The sequence below is a fragment of the Bufo bufo genome, chromosome 9 (genome assembly GCF_905171765.1).
Source record: "Bufo bufo chromosome 9, aBufBuf1.1, whole genome shotgun sequence".
NCBI classification, from domain to species: domain Eukaryota; kingdom Metazoa; phylum Chordata; class Amphibia; order Anura; family Bufonidae; genus Bufo; species Bufo bufo.
Genome location: NC_053397.1, coordinates 155,017,504 through 155,036,236, shown reverse-complemented (window position 1 = coordinate 155,036,236; position 18,733 = coordinate 155,017,504). Strand labels below are relative to the sequence as shown.

General features: G+C 46.0%; 1 protein-coding gene across 1 annotated transcript in view; it reads left to right on the top strand.

The window, feature by feature from the left end:
- The first annotated feature begins 3,744 nt into the window (after nucleotides 1-3,744).
- The window catches only part of ACO2 (aconitase 2), a 31,732-nt gene continuing 16,743 nt past the window's right edge, over nucleotides 3,745-18,733 (top strand). Inside the window, exon 1 of the mRNA XM_040406870.1 lies at nucleotides 3,745-3,850. Within this exon, the coding sequence (XP_040262804.1) occupies nucleotides 3,815-3,850 (36 nt within the window). The 5' untranslated portion in view covers nucleotides 3,745-3,814. The remainder of the gene's footprint in view (nucleotides 3,851-18,733) is intronic.

Genomic DNA, 18,733 nt, shown 5'->3' with positions numbered 1-18,733 from the left:
CATCTGAATGGAGCTTTACAGGGGGGTAATCAATGACAGGGGGGTGATCACCACAGTCATTGATCATGCCCCTGTAAGGCTTCATTCAGACGTCCGGATGCGTTTTGCGGATCCGATCCATCTATCAGTGCATCCGTAAAAATCATGCGGACATCTGAATGGAGCTTTACAGGGGGGTGATCAGGGAGTCTATATGGGGTGATCACCACAGTCATTGATCATGCCCCTGTAAGGCTTCATTCAGACGTCCGGATGCGTTTTGCGGATCCGATCCATCTATCAGTGCATCCGTAAAAATCATGCGGACATCTGAATGGAGCTTTACAGGGGGGTGATCAGGGAGTCTATATGGGGTGATCACCACAGTCATTGATCATGCCCCTGTAAGGCTTCATTCAGACGTCCGGATGCGTTTTGCGGATCCGATCCATCTATCAGTGCATCCGTAAAAATCATGCGGACGTCTGAATGGAGCTTTACAGGGGGGTAATCAATGACAGGGGGGTGATCAGGGAGTCTATATGGGGTGATCAGGGGTGATCAGGGGCTAATAAGGGGTTAATAAGTGACGGGGGGGGGGGGGGGGTGTAGTGTAGTGTAGTGGTGCTTGGTGCTACTTTACTGAGCTACCTGTGTCCTCTGGTGGTCGATCCAAACAAAGGGGACCACCAGAGGACCAGGTAGCAGGTATATTAGACGCTGTTATCAAAACAGCGTCTAATATACCTGTTAGGGGTTAAAAACATCACATCTCCAGCCTGCCATCGAACGATCGCCGCTGACAGGCTGGAGATCAACTCTCTTACCTTCCGTTCCTGTGAGCGCGCGCGCGCCTGTGTGCGCGCGTTCACAGGAAATCTCGGCTCACGCGAGATGACGCCTATTGGCGTTAGCGTAGCCTGGGGGAGCCGCCGCAATGACGCCTTTCGGCGTTAGCGTGGCGGCAAGCGGTTAAAGGGCTTCTGTCAGCCCACTAAACCGTTTTTTGTTTTTTTTGTTTACTAATAATCCCTATACTGCGAGCTCTGCATACATAAGTTAAATAATCATTTTGGTTCAGTAGAATTTGATAAAAAGCTATTTTTAAAATATGCAAATTACCTTGCTACCAGCAAGTAGGGCGGCTACTTGCTGGTAGCAGCCGCATCCTCCGATCCTAATGTCGCCCCATCCGCATTGTGATTGACAGGGCCAGCGGACAGAATCGTTCTCTGCTGGCCCTGCCTGTTAGCATTCAAAATCTGGCGCCTGCGCCGCGGCCGTACCTATCTTCAATCTGCGCAGGCGCACTGAGAGGTGGCCACTCGCTCGGCCGCTCCATCCTCAATGCGCCTGCGCCGATGACGTCACATCTACACCCGGCGCAGGCGCATTGAGGAGCAAGCGGCCGCCTCTCAGTGCGCCTGCACAGATTGAAGATAGGTACGGCCGCGGCGCAGGCACCAGATTTTGAATGCTAACAGGCAGGGCCAGCAGAGAACGATTCCGTCCGCTGGCCCTGTCAATCACAATGCGGAGGGGGCATCTTTAGGATCGGAGGATGCGGCTGCTACCAGCAAGTAGCCGCCCTACTTGCTGGTAGCAAGGTCATTTGCATTTTTAAAAAATAGCTTTTTATCAAATTCTACTGAACCAAAATGATTATTTAACTTATGTATGCAGAGCTCGCAGTATAGGGATTATTAGTAAACAAAAAAAAAAAAAAACGGTTTAGTGGGCTGACAGAAGCCCTTTAAGTCTTATTTTAAGAGCTGAACATTGACTTATAGGATAGCTGCCTTACATCTGGTGGCATTAGAGGCAGAGCTTATTAAGAGCTCATTTGCATTTCTTCCCTCCCAGAATTCCAGAGGAGCCTGTATGGCCTATAAGACTCCTCATACTGATTATGGTGCTCTCTCCCTATGGAGAGTTAGTTCCCCCATTGCTCGGACACAGGCCTCTTACCCAATTAAACCAATGCTTTTTGCTCTGCACTGATGAGGGGCAATCATCCCAAAACAGCTGTCTGCAGATTAGGTGCTGGCTTATTTAATATCTAAATCATGTCTCAAGGCTTATTTTAAGAGCTGAACATTGACTTATAGGATAGCTGCCTTACATCTGGTGGCATCAGAGGCAGAGCTTATTAAGAACTCATTTGCATCCCTTCCCTCTGCAGTTATAAACACATATCAGGGCAGGGGGCACCTCAGATGTGTTATGCCCTTTTGTGCTTAGGCATCTACCTATTAGATTGGAGGGGTCCTTCTGCTGGACCCCCACTAATCATGAGAACAGTGGCCCTGTACCCTCTGCAGCCCACCTGAAATGAATGGAGTGGGTGTTTGCACATGTGCATGGCCACTCCATTCATATCTATGGGAGTTCTGAGTATAGTGTTCAACTATCTCTGGAATTCCCATAGAAATGAATAAAGCAGCCATTCCATTCATTTCAGAGGGTACGGGGCCCCTGTTCTCTTGATTGGTGGGGGTCCCAGCGTAGGATTAATAGTTATCTCCTCTCATGGATAGGAGATAACTTATAATATTAGTTTGTGATGGCTCACCTAAATGGGTGCCCCAACTGGTATAGACACACCCAGTCTATAGGATAAAAAGTAACTATAAAATGCACAACCACTCTGTATTTTATAAGGAGATAACTTAATGGAACCAGTATACCCCTTTAGGCTACATGCACACGACCGTGCTGTGCTTTGCGGTCCGCAAATTGCGCATCAACAAAACAGGGATGCCAGTTGTGTGCCCATTATAGAAATGCCTATTCTTGTCCGCAAAATGGACAAGAATAGGACATATTCTATTTTTTGAGGGGCCACGGAACGGAGCAATGGATGTGGACAGAACATGGAGTGCTATCCGCATCTTTTCCGGCCCCGTTGAAGTGAATGGGTACGAATCTAATGCGGACCCAAACAACGGTCGTGTGCATGAGCCCTTAAAGGGGTTGCCCCATCTCAGACAATGGGGGCATATCACTAGGATATGCCCCCATTGTCTGATAGGTGTGGGTCCCACCGCTGAGACCCGCACCTATATTGAGAACGGGGCCCCGCAAGTGAAGGAGGGCTCACTGTGCATGCGCAGCCACCCTTCAATCATTTCTATGGGGCCGCCGAAAATAGCCGAGCGCTGGCTCGGCTATTTCCGTTGGCCCCATAGAAATGAATGGGAGCCCGAGGGAGCACTTCTATGGAAGCAGCATTTGGTGGTGGACGGACCCCGGGAAATCTGGGGTCCTCCAGCCACAGCGCTCCCCGCTCCGTTCTCGATATAGGTGCGGGTCCTAGCGATATGCCCCCATTGTCTGAGATTGGAATACCCCTTTAAGGAGAGGCCATAAATAGCCTGCGCCCAGAGAACCCTTTTAACCTTTGATACAGTAATGCAATCATTTAATGCATCTTCTTGTACTTGTCTAATGGTTAAAATTTTCAAATAAAATGTAATTTAAAAAAATCATACGGTGAACAATTCTAAATATAAAACTGAAAAATCTATTGCAGAATTGCTGTTTTTCTGATCCTCCATAGACTATATTGTGGACCCGGTGACCTCCCTGTCACACAAGGACACACGTGGTCACTACGCGACTAGCCTTGCGGGCCCTCGTGTGGACAGTAGTCACTCTCTTTATTATAAATAGACTTTCGGGTAGTGCCTAAACTCCAGGCAGGCTCCCATTACTAGTTACTACCGATCTGACAGGACCTTCCCAGTCCCCGCCCACGCCCCGCCCACTTCATTGTCCATAAAAGCCTCTGACGTGACGTCACGTTCAGGTGACCTCATCTTTGTCAGTGAACAAAATGGCGTCCTACTGCCTCCTAGCTGGCCGGTTACAGGTGAGCGGACGTATGGTTTGGGGTGACTGAGCTGCGCTGCTGGGAGTTGTAGTTTGCGAGCGGGGGCATGATGAGCGTTATCTGTGCCGTGCTGCAGCGGCGTTGACGTGGCGGCCATGAGGCGCCGGTGTTCTGCTTGTAGGTGACCCTGGCCTGTCTCCATGGTAACGGGCAGCCGTCCCGCTGACGCGGCTGTGTGGTGCGGTAATTTGCTCCCTGAAATGCGTTTAGTGGGAGCGGTTTTCCAGTTACTGCGGCCTTCAAGGTGACCCCAAGGTGACCGCAGCGGTACTGCTGGGGCTGCTGTGTGGAGGCCCTGCAGGGGGAAGTCCTAGGGAAGAGGCTTGTTCACACCTGTCCTGCCGCAGGCAGCCCTTTCTTCTATATACATGGCTGTGTTCGTACAGTCACATGTCCAGAACAGTGAGAGTTTTTCTTTTTTAATCCATGTGTGTGAACCCTTCCCAGAGCGAAGTGTGGCACCTCACCTTGTATTGCCGGGCAGCAGGGTGGCTCAGTGGTTGGCACTGGAGAATCTCGCCCATGTATCTTCTCCCCGTGTCTGGTGGTTTTTTCTGTGTTGTTCGCTTTTCTCCCACACCCCAAAAATATACATATAGGCAAAATGGCTTCCTACAAAACTGGTGTTGGTTGAGCGCCTATATGGCAGCCATTGACCTCCCGTTGCCTCGGCCACACAACTATTCCTGTGAGAAAAAGGCATTACAAATGGTTGTCACTGACCTGGAAAACCCTGCGGAGCTTCTGTAACTGCAGGCTCTGCGCCTCGCCGTGGTTCTGTGGGCTATCGGTGGGCTTTTCACGTTACATTTTTATTTTTCTATTTTTTCCCCCACAGCGTGTCAATGAACATCCTTTAACCTCGGTGGTGTCTCCTAATCTTCTATAATCTCTTGGGGAATTCCCATCAGAAAATTGTCAATTGTTTCAACAATTTGTTAAATGTATTTTTGTCTTAAAAAAAAACACATTTTTAATCAGCAGTCATCTCATTATCCTAGCACACAGATATATATATAGATATATATATCTCTCTCTATCCCAGGAGCTACCATTCACAGTAGGTGACGGACTAAGTGACTTCTCCAGAGGTCAGAGCATGTCTCCTCCTGGAGTAAAGGAGTCCTCTCCTGACACTAGTTTCCAATGTGGCTTCTGTAAAGCAAATCTCTCACTGCTGTTATCAGAGCAGGGCAAGATGGCAGCCCCCATAATCATGTGCCATAACAAAATTTAAAGGGGTTTTCCGTGACCCAGCATTTCCACAAAGCCACTTTACATGACTGTTCCGGGTGTGACAAGTTATCCACTGCATCAGTGGGGGATTCTACCGCTGGTACAATCACAAGAATGGAGACTCCGTACCCTTCAGGGACCACCTACAGTCAGGTCCATAAATTTTGGGACAATTCTAACATTTTTGGTTCTATATACACCACCACAATGGATTTGAAATGAAACAAACAAGATGTGCTTTACCTGCAGACTGTCAGCTTTAATTTGAGGGTATTTACATCCAAATCAGGTAAATGGTGCAGGAATTACATCAGTTTGTATATGTGCCTCCCACTTGTTAAGGGACCAAAAGTAATGGGACAGAATAATAATTGAAGTTTTTACTAGTTTTCAACGAAGGAAAATATAGATTTTAATTCAAGACAGGAGACTCCATTATGCATATATCTTTTCTTTTTTACTCCCAGCAGCAAAATAGTTAACAATGTAAACATAGAACCATTTTTTATAAAATATGTAAATGAGCCTCTAGGAATATCCAATGAACAGCCAACAAAGGTTATATAAGGTTTAGCCCCACATAAAAACGTCCTTCTTGATGATGTGATGAAGGATAACTGGAACTTGGTACGATTAAACTATCCATTATAAATAGTCGTTGGAAATTAAATCTGGGTTTGATCCACCAAGAATCGCACCATCTTGAATATAATCTGTGTATTAAACTGAAAGGAAAGAGAAATGTAGATAATAAGGGTTGGCTCAATAGGGTGGGATAATGTTCGTCTCCTGTCTTTCATAAAATCTATATTTTCCTTCATTGAAAACTAGGAAAATCTTCAATTTTAATTCAAGACAGGAGACTCCATTATGCAAGTTCAAAGCTTAATTTTAGATATGAATGTAAAACAAAATATCACAACATTGTAACTGGTTATTAAATAATACCATGGAAACATGTGCTTTAGGTCTAAAATAAAAGTTTTTAAAAGTTCATTCGGAAGACCAATTAGCTGCTTTTAAGATGTCTGATAGGGATCCTCCAGCTTGTCTAACTTTAGTAGACATAGCTCCTCTAGAGGAGTGTGCTCCAAAGAGTGAGGTATCCACTCCAGCTAAAGACATAGTTTGAGATACCCATCTAGCCAGGGTTGCTGATGACACTGGTAAGTGAGGTTTGCAATAAGAAATAAGGAGTTGAGATACCGATGGATTCCTGAGTGGTAAGGTTTTTAGTTCATAGGATTGTAAACACCTAACTACAGTTTTTCTTGTAAAGGGAACGCAGGGTAGAAAACCTATGAGATATTGTTTTTTGTACAACGTACAATAGAGAATTGGACGCCTTGTGGTAGGAACTGTCTACGGGCTATATCCAAAGATCTGACATTTGATACTCGTTTAAATGAAATAAGGCATAATAACATAGCTAGTTTAAATGACAACAATTTCAACGGAAGATGATCATTATCCTCCCAATTTAGGAACAAATTGAAAACAAAATTTACGTCCCAAGTAGAATTATATTTGGGCATAGGAGGTCTTCGAAATCTAATACCCTTCATGAGTTTGCAAACTAAAGGGTGTTTGCCTACTGGTAGAGTTTAGATAGGGGAATGATAAAAGGAAATGGCCGATCGGTAAACGTTAATCGTTCTATATGTGTTCTAAGATTCAGACAGGAAATTTATAATCTGATTTAAAGGTGCACATACAGGATCAAATGACCGTTGACTGCACCAATTAGACCAAATCTTCCAGGCTGATCTGTAAGAAGATCGGGTGTCTGGAGCCCAGGCGTCAGAAAGAATGTCGTTAGCTGATTGTGAAATTTCACAATCAATTCCTGACGACCGGAAATTAACCAGGCTACTAGGGATAGATGGTTCGATAGAATTAACGGATGTTGTTGTCCTGCTGGATTTAGGGCTCTTTCACACTTGCGTTGTGTTCCGGCATAGAGTTCCGTCATCGGGGCTCTATGCCGGAAGAATCCTGATCAGGATTATTCCCATGCATTCTGAATGGAGAGAAATCCGTTCATGATGTCTTCAGTTCCGGAACGGAAAGTTTTTTGGCCGGAGAAATTACCGCAGCATGCTGCGCTTTTTGCTCCGGTCAAAAATCCTGAACACTTGCCGCAAGGCCGGATCCGGAATTAATGCCCATTGAAAGGCATTAATCCGGATCCGGCCTTAAGCTAAACGTCGTTTTGGCGCATTACCGGATCCGACGTTTAGCTTTTTCTGAATGGTTACAATGGCTGCCAGGACGCTAAAGTCCTGTTTGCCATGGTAAAGTGTAGTGGGGAGCAGTATACTTGCCGTCCGTGCGGCTCCCGGGGCGCTTCAGAGTGACGTCAGGGCGCCCCACGCGCATGGATGACGTGATCGCATGGATCACGTCATCCATGCGCATGGTGCGCTCTGACGTCATTCTGGAGCGCCCCGGGAGCCGCACGGACTGTAAGTATACTGCTCCCCCGCTCCCCACTACTACTATGGCAACCAGGACTTTAATAGCGTCCTGGGTGCCATAGTAACACTGAACGCATTTTGAAGACTGATCCGTCTTCAAATGCTTTCAGTTCACTTGCGGTGTTATGGATCCGGCGGGCACTTCCGGCAAATGGAGTACACGACGAGGAATGAATGGGAAGGATGCGTGGGTAATCTATCGTCATTGCGAGTATCTGGGGAAACCATGTTTGAGTTGTCCAGAGTGGGGTTATCAGAACCAGAGTTGACTGTTGTGACATGGTTAGAAGAAGAATCCTCGGGATGAGATTGAAAGGAGGGAAGGCATATAACCTCTTCTTGGGCCATATTTGAGATAGAGCGTCGGTACCTAACGATTCCGGATTGGGACGCCAACTGAAAAAAAACGAGGAAGTTGACGATTGAGTCGAGAGGCAAAAAGATCCAGGTACATTGGACCCCAAAGTGAATCGATCTGATAAAAGTTGTTGGGATCTAATCTCCAATCGCTGGAATCTGTGAGAAATCGGGAATTCCAATCTGCAATGGTATTTGATAAGCCCGGAAGGTATTCTGCCTTCAGAGTGATATGTTTGTCTAGGCAGAAATGCCAAAATTTTTGGGCAATGTTGGCTAACGTCTCTGATCTGGTTCCTCCCAAGCGGTTGATGTATTGTACAGCCGCTATATTGTCCATCCGAAGAAGGACACAACAATGGGATATTTGTTTCGTAAAACTCTTGAGGGCAAAAGCCTGCCAAAAGTTCTAAACAGTTGATATGAAGGGAAGACTCTTTCGGACCATTTCCTTCCTGTGGAAAGGGAGCCACATGGAGCACCCCAACCCAGTAGACTGGTGTCCGACTCGATAATTATATCTGGGACAGAATTGAATATAGTTTTCCCATTCCAGTCTTGGATATGTTGTAGCCACCAAATTAACTCCTCCCTGGTGTCCGGGGTTAGGATTACTTCGTCCGAGTAACCTAATCCTTCCCTTAAATGTTATGTTTTTAAACGTCGGAGGGCCCTGTAATGTAAGGGAGCAGGAAAAATTGCTTGGATTGAGGCTGAGAGTAGGCCTACGATCCGTGCTGATGTCCTCAGAGATACTAAATTCTTGTTGAGGACAGATCGGATTTCTTTCCTGATAGTCTTCAATTTCCTGGATGGAAGACTCAGAGTAGCAGATTGAGTATCTACCAGGAAGCCCAAAAATTCCACCTGTTTTGATGGAATTAATTTAGATTTTTCGTAGTTGACTAGAAATCCCAAATTGGTCAAAAGAGTTAGTGCCCAATGGATATGAAGGTGAATTAGTGAAAGAGATTGAGCCATGATAAGAATATCGTCTAAATAAATGCCTCGTACACCTCTTGTCCGAAGGATTGCTACCATTGGTTTTAATAGTTTTGTGAAACACCAAGGAGCGGAAGACAGTCCGAATGGTAGGCTGGTGAATTGATATTTCTGACCCTTCCAATGAAATTGGAGGTAAGGTTGAGACATCGGATGCATAGGCACTGTGAGATAGGCGTCTTTCAGATCTATTTTTGCAAGCCAATCTTCTTGTAGGAGTAGGTCTCTCAGTAAATGGATACCCTCCATTTTGAAATGTCTGTAGACGACATAATTGTTGAGGGTTTTCAGATTGATTACAGGTCTGTGACCTCCATCCCTCTTTTTCACTAAGAAGAGATTGCTCAAAAAACCCGGAGATTGTTCGGGTATTTTTATTAAAGTGCCTTTGGAACATAGTTCCTTGATTTCTAAATGTATCCGATTTTGATCTGTCTGGGAAAATGTGATCGGATGTGGTAACTGAGTTTGAATTGGTTTGTAGCCAAAGTCTATTTGGTAGCCTCTTACGGTGTTTGATATCCATGCGTCTGTTGAAATCATAGCCCAGACGTGGATAAAATGTTTTATCCGACCTCCTAAGGGAATGTGGGAAGAAAATGGAAAGAGATTTCTTACCTGCAGAGGGTCTTGATCTCGGGAATCCTCTATTTCCTCTCGCACGCCATGGTCTTCCTCTTGTAGGGAAGAATGGAGTGGTAGTGTAGGAAGTGGATGGGTAAGTAGTATATTCTTGTTGTGGGGAGGGGCCTTTAAAGAATTGTCTGTCATGGGATCTTCGGCTGGGAAACCGGCCCTTTTCGTCTCCCAGCCCTTCCAAAAACACGCCCTTGGAAAACTCTTTTTAAAGAAGTCTGGGCCTTATCAAGTGATGAAAATAGCCCCACATACTTACCTATTATTAATATCTTTAACAAAATAATCTCTGAAGAGTAACCCATCAGAGGATGGATTATTATCCGGGTCATTATGCACCGTGGCAAGGTGCGTCAATTGTGGCTCTAACCTCATAAGAATAGACCTCTTTCTTTCAGTGCATATGGTCGCATTTGTATTACCTAATAGACATATTGCCCTTTGTGACCTTCCTTTTAGGACTGATCAGAAATTTTATGTGGGAGAGTGGGTCTAGGGCATTCAGCTCGTAGTTTGTTTCTTGCAGAATTTTCTAGTGGCTTTTTGAGCCAAGAAGACACAAATTTAGACACCTGGGGTAATGCAGGTATAGAGATATTATAAGAATTATCTTCTTCATTAGAGGATTCAGGAGGGGAAGAGTTAAATGAGTCCGGCTTAACTCCTAAAGCCTTAGATGCCCGCTTCGTGACTTCAACCTCAGGGGCAGAGGGTGCAATATTAACTGCTTTAGCAGTGGTAACTGTGCTTTTTGAAAAGGCTTTAGATTTTTCCTGATCCCATTTATCCTGTGTTTTTTGTAACTTTTTAGGAGTGGGATCGGTAGAAAATCGCCTTTTAAAGGCTGATTTACCCCTCTTAAAACCATCCGCAAGGCGGGAAGAGGATTCCTCCGTAGACCAGAATTGGTTGGACGGGGTAACAGGGTCATTTGGTTTTTGCAAGGCCTGCGCATTAGTCATAGCCATGGTCACAGATTGTGTAATGATACTTTGCAATGACGACATGGTTGTGTCGACTGCACATTGTACAGATCTAGAAACTGTTTCATTGACCATGGATTGGAGGAGGTCTTCCTCCACAATAAGTGAACCTGGGGTTCCAGGAATATTTTTATGATTCTCAGCGGACATGTTGGCTGATAAAATCTATATATAACCAATTAAGGAAAAATTTTGAAATTGTAAGGGATTGTAAAATATCACCATATACACCAATATGAAGAACAGTATATGTAAATGATATTATGAAAAACTATCACTAGGTGGCAGCAGAGGATAAGGAATGAAATTGGCTAGCAATTTTCTTCTGAGACGAAACGAGCAACAGACAATATCTCTGAATGAGGAGAAAAGGGCGCGCAGGCTGATGACCAGCTGCACATGCACACTGGGGGTCGGGTGCTGAGGTAAAGTGAAAGTAAACAGTGACAGTGCTACTACAGGTAAGTCAGCATGGAGGAAAATAGTGGTGCAAATCAGGCAATAACTCTAATCAGCGGAACTGAATGCAGGAGAAACACATTAATATGTGGGTGTACCCGAATTTTTATGAGCAATAATCACATGCAGCATAGCGTTTTGGTAAAACCACAAAACAAGTGGCAACATACGTTGTCCACAACCAGATAGAAGAATAAATTATCAATATAAGAAATATTTATAATAAGTATATAAAATAATCTATAGAATTATATTTATATGACAAAAGAACTTCAATACATATCTTTCTGGGAGCAGCAAGAAAGGACGTTTTTATGTGGGGCTAAACCTCATATAACCTTTGTTGGCTGTTCATTGGATATTCCTAGAGGCTCATTTACATATTCTATAAAAAATGTTTCTATGTTTACATTGTTAACTATTTTGCTGCTGGGAGTAAAAAAGAAAGATCTATGCATAATGGAGTCTCCTGTCTTGAATTAAAATCCTAAATCAAACTTTCACTTTTTAATACTTGGTTGCAAATCCTTTGCAGTCAATTACAGCCTGAAGTCTGGAACGCATAGACATCACCAGACGCTGGGTTTCATCCCTGGTGATGCTCTGCCAGGCCTCTACTGCAACTGTCTTCAGTTCCTGCTTGTTCTTGGGGCATTTTCCCTTCAGTTTTGTCTTCAGCAAGTGAAATTCATGCTCAATCGGATTCAGGTCAGGGGATTGACTTGGCCATTGCATAACATTCCACTTTCCCTTAAAAAAACGCTTTGGTTGCTTTTGCAGTATGCTTTGGGTCATTGTCCATCTGCACTGTGAAGCGCTGTCCAATGAGTTCTGAAGCATTTGGCTGAATAGGAGCAGATAATATTGCCCGAAACACTTCAGAATTCATCCTGCTGCTTTTGTCAGCAGTCACATCATCAATAAATACAAGAGAACCAGTTCCATTGGCAGCCATACATGCCCACGCCATGACACTAACACCACCATGCTTCACTGATGAGGTGGTATGCTTAGGATCATGAGCAGTTCCTTTCCTTCTCCATACTCTTCTCTTCCCATCACTCTGGTACAAGTTGATCTTGGTCTCATCTGTCCATAGGATGTTGTTCCAGAACTGTGAAGGCTTTTTTTGATGTCGTTTGGCAAACTCTAATCTGGCCTTCCTGTTTTTGAGGTTCACCAATGGTTTACATCTTGAGGTGAACCCTCTGTATTTACTCTGGTGATGTCTTCTCTTGATTGTTGACTTTGACACACATACACCTACCTCCTGGAGAGTGTTCTTGATCTGGCCAACTGTTGTGAAGGGTGTTTTCTTCACCAGGGAAAGAATTCTTCAGTCATCCACCACAGTTGTTTTTGGTGGTCTTACGGGTCTTTTGGTGTTGCTGAGCTCACCGGTGCGTTCCTTCCTTCTTTTTAAAGAGGACCTTTCACCGATTATTACACTATGAACTAACTATACAGACATGGAGAGCGGCGCCCAGGGATCTCACTGCACTTATTATCCCCGGGCGCCGCTCCATTCTGCCGTTATGCCCTCCGGTATCTCCGCTCACTAAGTTATAGTAGGCGGAGATTCCAGTCACTAAGTTATGGTAGGCGGAGTCTGCCCTTGTTCTGCTGTAGTGCTGGCCAATCGCAGCGCAGAGCTCACAGCCTGGGAGGTTCTTTTCTCCCAGGCTGTGAGCTCTGCGCTGCAATTGGCCAGCACTACAGAAGAACAAGGGCAGACTCCGCCTACCATAACTCAGTGAACGGAGATACCGGAGGACATAGCAGGAGAACGGAGCGGCGCCCGGGGATAATAAGTGCAGTGAGATCCCTGGGCGCCGCTCTCCATGTCTGTATAGTTAGTTCATAGTGTAATAATCGGTGAAAGGTCCTCTTTAAGAATGTTCCAAACAGTTGTTTTGGCCACGCCTAATGTTTTTGCTTTCTCTCTGATGGGTTTGTTTTTTCAGCCTAATGATGGCTTGCTTCACTGATAGTGACAGCTCTTTGGGTCTCATCTTGAGAGTTGACGGCAACAGATTCCAAATGCAATTAGCACACTTGAAATGAACTCTGGACCTTTTATCTGAGAGGCCAATTGTCCCATTACTTTTGGTCCCTTAACAAGTGGGAGGCACATATGCAAACTGTTGTAATTCCTACACCGTTCACCTGATTTTGATGTAAATACCCTCAAATTAAAGCTGACAGTCTGCAGTTAAAGCACATCTTGTTCGTTTTATTTCAAATCCATTGTGGTGGTGTATAGAGCCAAAAATGTTAGAATTGTGTCGATGTCCCAATATTTATGGACCTAACTGTAAATGAACAGAGTGGCAGACCGTGAACGCATACTGCTGCTCCATTCATCTCTATTCCTCCGTATGTGCATGCTCAAACTGCTGCTCCTTTTTATTTTGGGGGTCTCGGCACTGATAGTTGTCCCCCTGCAGATAGGAGGTAACTTGTCACAACTGGAATACTCCTTTTAATCCCTTAATGGGGTAGTGGCAACCAACCCCCTCCTCCCTTGGCCGGACCTGTAAAGGGACGCTTACTTCCCTGCTCTTTCAGGCGTTGAGAAGTTGACGCGTGACACAAGGGAAGCAGGTCACTGCGGCGCCAGTGATTGGCTACTGCTGGCTGCGTCAAACTGGATGCTTCCAGCGAGGGAGCCCAGTGGAGCAGACCAGGTCTGGAAGAAAAGGAGCAGGGAGCATGTACGGAAGCTTCCCTTCACAGGTCTAGCTAAGGGGAGGGGTTTCCAATCGTCTGAATGACTACCTGTGCAAAATCACAAATAAGTAGTCATTAACCCCTTAAGGACACATGACGTATCGGTACGGCATGTTTCCAGAGTCCTTAAAGGGGTTATCCGAGTTATGAAAAAAATAATATAGCACTGAATATCTGATATATAACTGAGCTAAGCAAGTTTTATGCAAAAAATATATATATATTTCCTAATTTCCCTGGTTCTCTTCTGGCCCTTGTTTACATGCAATAAAAACAACCTCTGCCCCTCCCCCTGCACTGCTGTGGGAGTGGCTACAAGAGCTGCCCTGAGTGACATGTCTGCCTGCTGGGAGACTCAGCAGCATGTTGTATGTGTAGGACTACAAGTCCCAGCTGCATAATGACACTGCTAAGGGAGTGGATACAAGAGCTGCCCTGAGTGCTGGGAGAATCAACAGCAACTTGTATGTGTAGAACTACAAGTTCCACTTATATAATGACACTGCTAATACACACAGGATCTTCCCCCTAACTGTAATGCTTTGCAGAACTTCTCTGTCTCCTCATGCCTGCAGCTACACAGTAAACACTTCAGCCCTGAGTCTGTGCAGCTGAAGGGGTTAACAATCCTAGCAGAGAGCAGAGTGAAGGGGCGTGGCCAGCACAGTGGGTCTCCTACAGGCTTGTAAACGACCTTTATCAAAGCAGGGAGAGAAGCTGACATCGCAGGTCATGTGACCCTCAGTGAAATCTGAGAAACCAGCCACTGGAGATAAAGTGAGTGAATTGGAAAGCTGTTATATTTGCCCAGTTAGGAACATAGAAAGAACAAAAAATAACTCTGATAACCCCTTTAAGGACACATGACGTACCGGTACGTCATGTGTTCCGATCACTGCCGCCCGGCCGGCGGTGATCGGAACAAGGTGCCTGCTCAAATCATTGAGCAGGCACCTAGGCTAAATGCGTGGGGGGGAGGGGTCCCGTGACCCCCCCCCCCCCATGTCGGCGATCGCAACAAACCGCAGGTCAATTCAGACCTGCGGCTTGATGCGCTTTTTGCAGTTTCTGATCCCCGTGGTCCCTGACCGTGGGGATCAGAAACTTTATAATGCCCAAAATATATATATTTCACCTCCCCCTGCACCCCTGAATGATTTTAGCCCGATGGGAGGTGCAGGGGGAGGGTTGCGGGCGGTGCGGCGCGGCAGGCGGGATCGCGATCCCCCGCCCGCCTCCCCTTGAATAATCGTTGGTGACTAGTGGGTATACCAGGGTGCTAGCACATTGCTGGCACCCTGGTATAAACGGCTGACATCTGTGCTGCGATGTCAGCTGTTTAACCCTTTCCATACCGCGGTCCGTACGGACCGCTGTATGGAAAGGGTTAACAGCGCAGGGAGCTCCCTCCCTCTCCCATCGGGGGGCTGCTGTGCCTTTGCAGCCCCCTGATGGAGAGGGAGAGAGCCCCCAGACAGCCTACCCGACAGACCCGTCCTTACCCTTCCCCGTCTGCGAAGTTGTGGCAGACGGGGAAGGTTCCCATGGCAACAGGATGCTTTCTCAGGCATCCTGCTGTCCATGGTGCTGAACAGATCTGTGCTAAAGGCAGAGATCTGTTCAGACAAAGTATAAGTAAAATACAGTGCAGTACCCTATATAGTGTAGTGTACTGTATTATACAGACATCAGACCCACTGGATCTTCAAGAACCAAGTGGGTCTGGGTGAAAAAAAAGTAAAAATAAAAAAAACACATTTATCACTGATTAAAAATGGAAAAAACAAAATTTTCTACACATGTTTGGTATCGCCGCGTCCGTAACGACCTGATCTATAAAACAGTCATGTTACTTTACCCGAATGGTGAACGCCAGTTGAATACCTTGAGGGGTGTAGTTTCTTAGATGGGGTCACTTTTATGGAGTTTCTACTCTAGGGGTGCATCAGGGGGCTTCAAATGGGACATGGTGTAAATAAACCAGTCCAGCAAAATCTGCCTTCCAAAAACAAAACGGCGCACCTTTCACTCTACGCCCCGCTGTGTGGCCGACAGTATATTCTAACACAGAGGCGTTCCCATGGTGATGGGGACGCTTCAGGTTAGAATATACTAAAAGAACTGTGTACATGACTGCCCCTGCTGCCTGGCAGGTGCTGCCAGGCAGTAGGGGGCAGACCCCACCCTGTTTTTAACTCATTGGTGGCCAGCGCGCCCCCCCCCCCCCTCCCTCCCCTGTATTTAACTCATTGGTGGCCAGTGCGGGCGGCCCCCCCCTCCCTCCCTTGTATTTAACTCATTGGTGGCCAGTGCGGCCGCGCTCCCTCCCTCCCTCCCTTGTATTTAACACATTGGTGGCCAGTGCGGCCAGCCCCCCCCCCCCCCCTCCCTCCCCTGTAGTTAACTCGTTGGTGGCCAGTGGGCCCTCCCCCCCTATCATTGGTGGCAGCGGAGAGTACCGATCGGAGTCCCAGTTTAATCGCTGGGGCTCCGATCGGTAACCATGGCAACCAGGATGCTACTGCAGTCCCGGTTGCCATGGTTACTTAGCAATTTGTAGAAGCATTATACTTACCTGCGAGCTGTGATGTCTGTGTCCGGCCGGGAGCTCCTCCTACATGATAAGTGAAAGGTCTGTGCGACGCATTGCTTAATGACCTGTCACTTACCAGTAGGAGGAGCTCCCGGCCGGACACAGACATCGCAGGTAAGTATAATGCTTCTACAAATTGCTAAGTAACCATGGCAACCGGGACTGCAGTAGCGTCCTGGTTGCCATGGTTACCGATCGGAGCCCCAGCGATTAAACTGGGACTCCGATCGGTACTCTCCGCTGCCACCAATGATAGGGGGGGAGATTTTAATTAGGAGGGGAGAGGGCCCACTGGCCACCAACGAGTTAACTACAGGGGAGGGAGGGGGGGGCGGCCGCACTGGACAACAAAGAGTTAACTACAGGGGAGGGGGGCCCACTGGCCACCAATGTGTTAACTACAGGGGGGGGGGCTGCTGCCTGGCAGCACCTGCCAGGCAGCAGGGGGCAGTCATGTACACAGTTCTTTTAGTATATTCTAACCTGAAGCGTCCCCATCACCATGGGAACGCCTCTGTTAGAATACACTGTCGGATCTGAGTTTTCACGAAGTGAAAACTCAGCTCTGAAAAAGCTTTTATGCAGACGGATCTTCGGATCCGTCTGTATGAAAGTAACCTACGGCCACGGATGCCAATCTTGTGTGCATCCGTGTTCTTTCACGGACCCATTGACTTGAATGGATCCGTGAACCGTTGTCCGTCAAAAAAATAGGACAGGTCATACACGGATCACGGTCTCTGCTGCAAAACGGTGCATTTTCAGATTTTTCCACGGACCCATTGAAAGTCAATGGGTCCGCGAAAAAAAAAACGGAAGACAGCACAACGGCCACGGATGCACACAACGGTCGTGTGCATGAGGCCTAAAAATGGAAAATTAGGCAAAAAAATGAAATTCACAAATTTCAGCCCCATTTGCCAATAACTCTTGTGCAACACCTAAAGGGTTAACGAAGTTTGTAAAATCAGTTTTGAATACCTTGAGGGGTGTAGTTTATAGAATGGGGTCGTTTTTGGGTGGTTTCTATTATGTAAGCCTCGCAAAGTGACTTCAGACCTGTAGTGGTCCCTAAAAATTGGATTTCTGAAAAATTTCAAGATTTGCTTCTAAGCCTTGTAACATCCCCAAAAAATTAAATATCATTCCCAAAATAATTCAAACATGAAGTAGACATATGGGGAATGTAAAGTCATCACAATTTTTGGGGGTATTACTATATATTACAGAAGTAGAGAAACTAAAACTTTGAAAAATGCTAATTTTTTAAAAATTTTTGGTAAATGAGGTATTTTTTTATGCAAAAAATTTTTTTTTTACTTCATTTTACCAGTGTCATGAAGTACAATATGTGACGAAAAAACAGTGTTTTAAAGTTATTAGCACTTAAAGTGACACTGGTCAGATTTGCAAAAAATGGCCTGGTCCTTAAGGTGAAATAAGGCTGTGTCCTTAAGGGGTTAAAGGGTTAATCGATGGGCACTTTCCCTACTAGTAATGAAAGTGCTTACTGGTTATTGCAGGGCACAGGTCACACAGATATAACCTATAACTGGGGGGGGGGGGGGCAGGAGGCGGTAATAACCTGTGAGCGCGAACATTTAGGAGTAGGAGGCAGGATGGAAGGAAGTGTCCCCCGTGTCACACTGCACTATTTTCAGGCCAATTACTGGGAGCAGTCATTCATTAGAGCGTTCATTCCTGATGGTCTGTATAATCGCACTGCCGATAAGTGCGCTATAGCTTGTATGTCGGCTGATTTGCATTGGTCATTAGAATTCAAGTTGTAGAATTATCCTCAGCTCCTCTCCCTGTGTAATCAATAAAACTGAGGGAAGAACAGGTAGTGATCATTCCTCCCCATCCACTTTGCATCGGCAAATTTTTTGTTCACACGTGTGAAGCCCGTGCTGTGGACTGCAAATTGCGGTCCACAATGCACGGGCACAGACCGTGGCCCAGCCGCATGGGGATTGTGGACCCATTCACTTGAATGGGTCCGCGATCCTTCCGTTCCACAAAAAGATGGAGCAAGTTCTATCTTTTTATGGTGCGGAGGCACAGAACCCCAGGAAGCACTCCATAGTGCTTCCGTTCCGCATCTCTGGATTTGCGGACCCATTGAAGTGAATGGGTCCGCATCCGTGATGCGGAATGCACACTGAACGGTGCCCGTGTATTGCGGGTCCGCCAATGCAGTACGGCAATGGGCAGTGCACGTTCGTGTGAATGAGCTACATTTAGCTACTGATATAACTCTGGTATATTCCTTGTAAATCCCTTCCTTCTCAGTGAAAGAAATTGGATAAGTCTGGTAAAGTGCTTCAGGAGTTTGATGAAATACAAGAATTATAAGAAATTGTCCTATATTTATTTATTGCATTTTAAC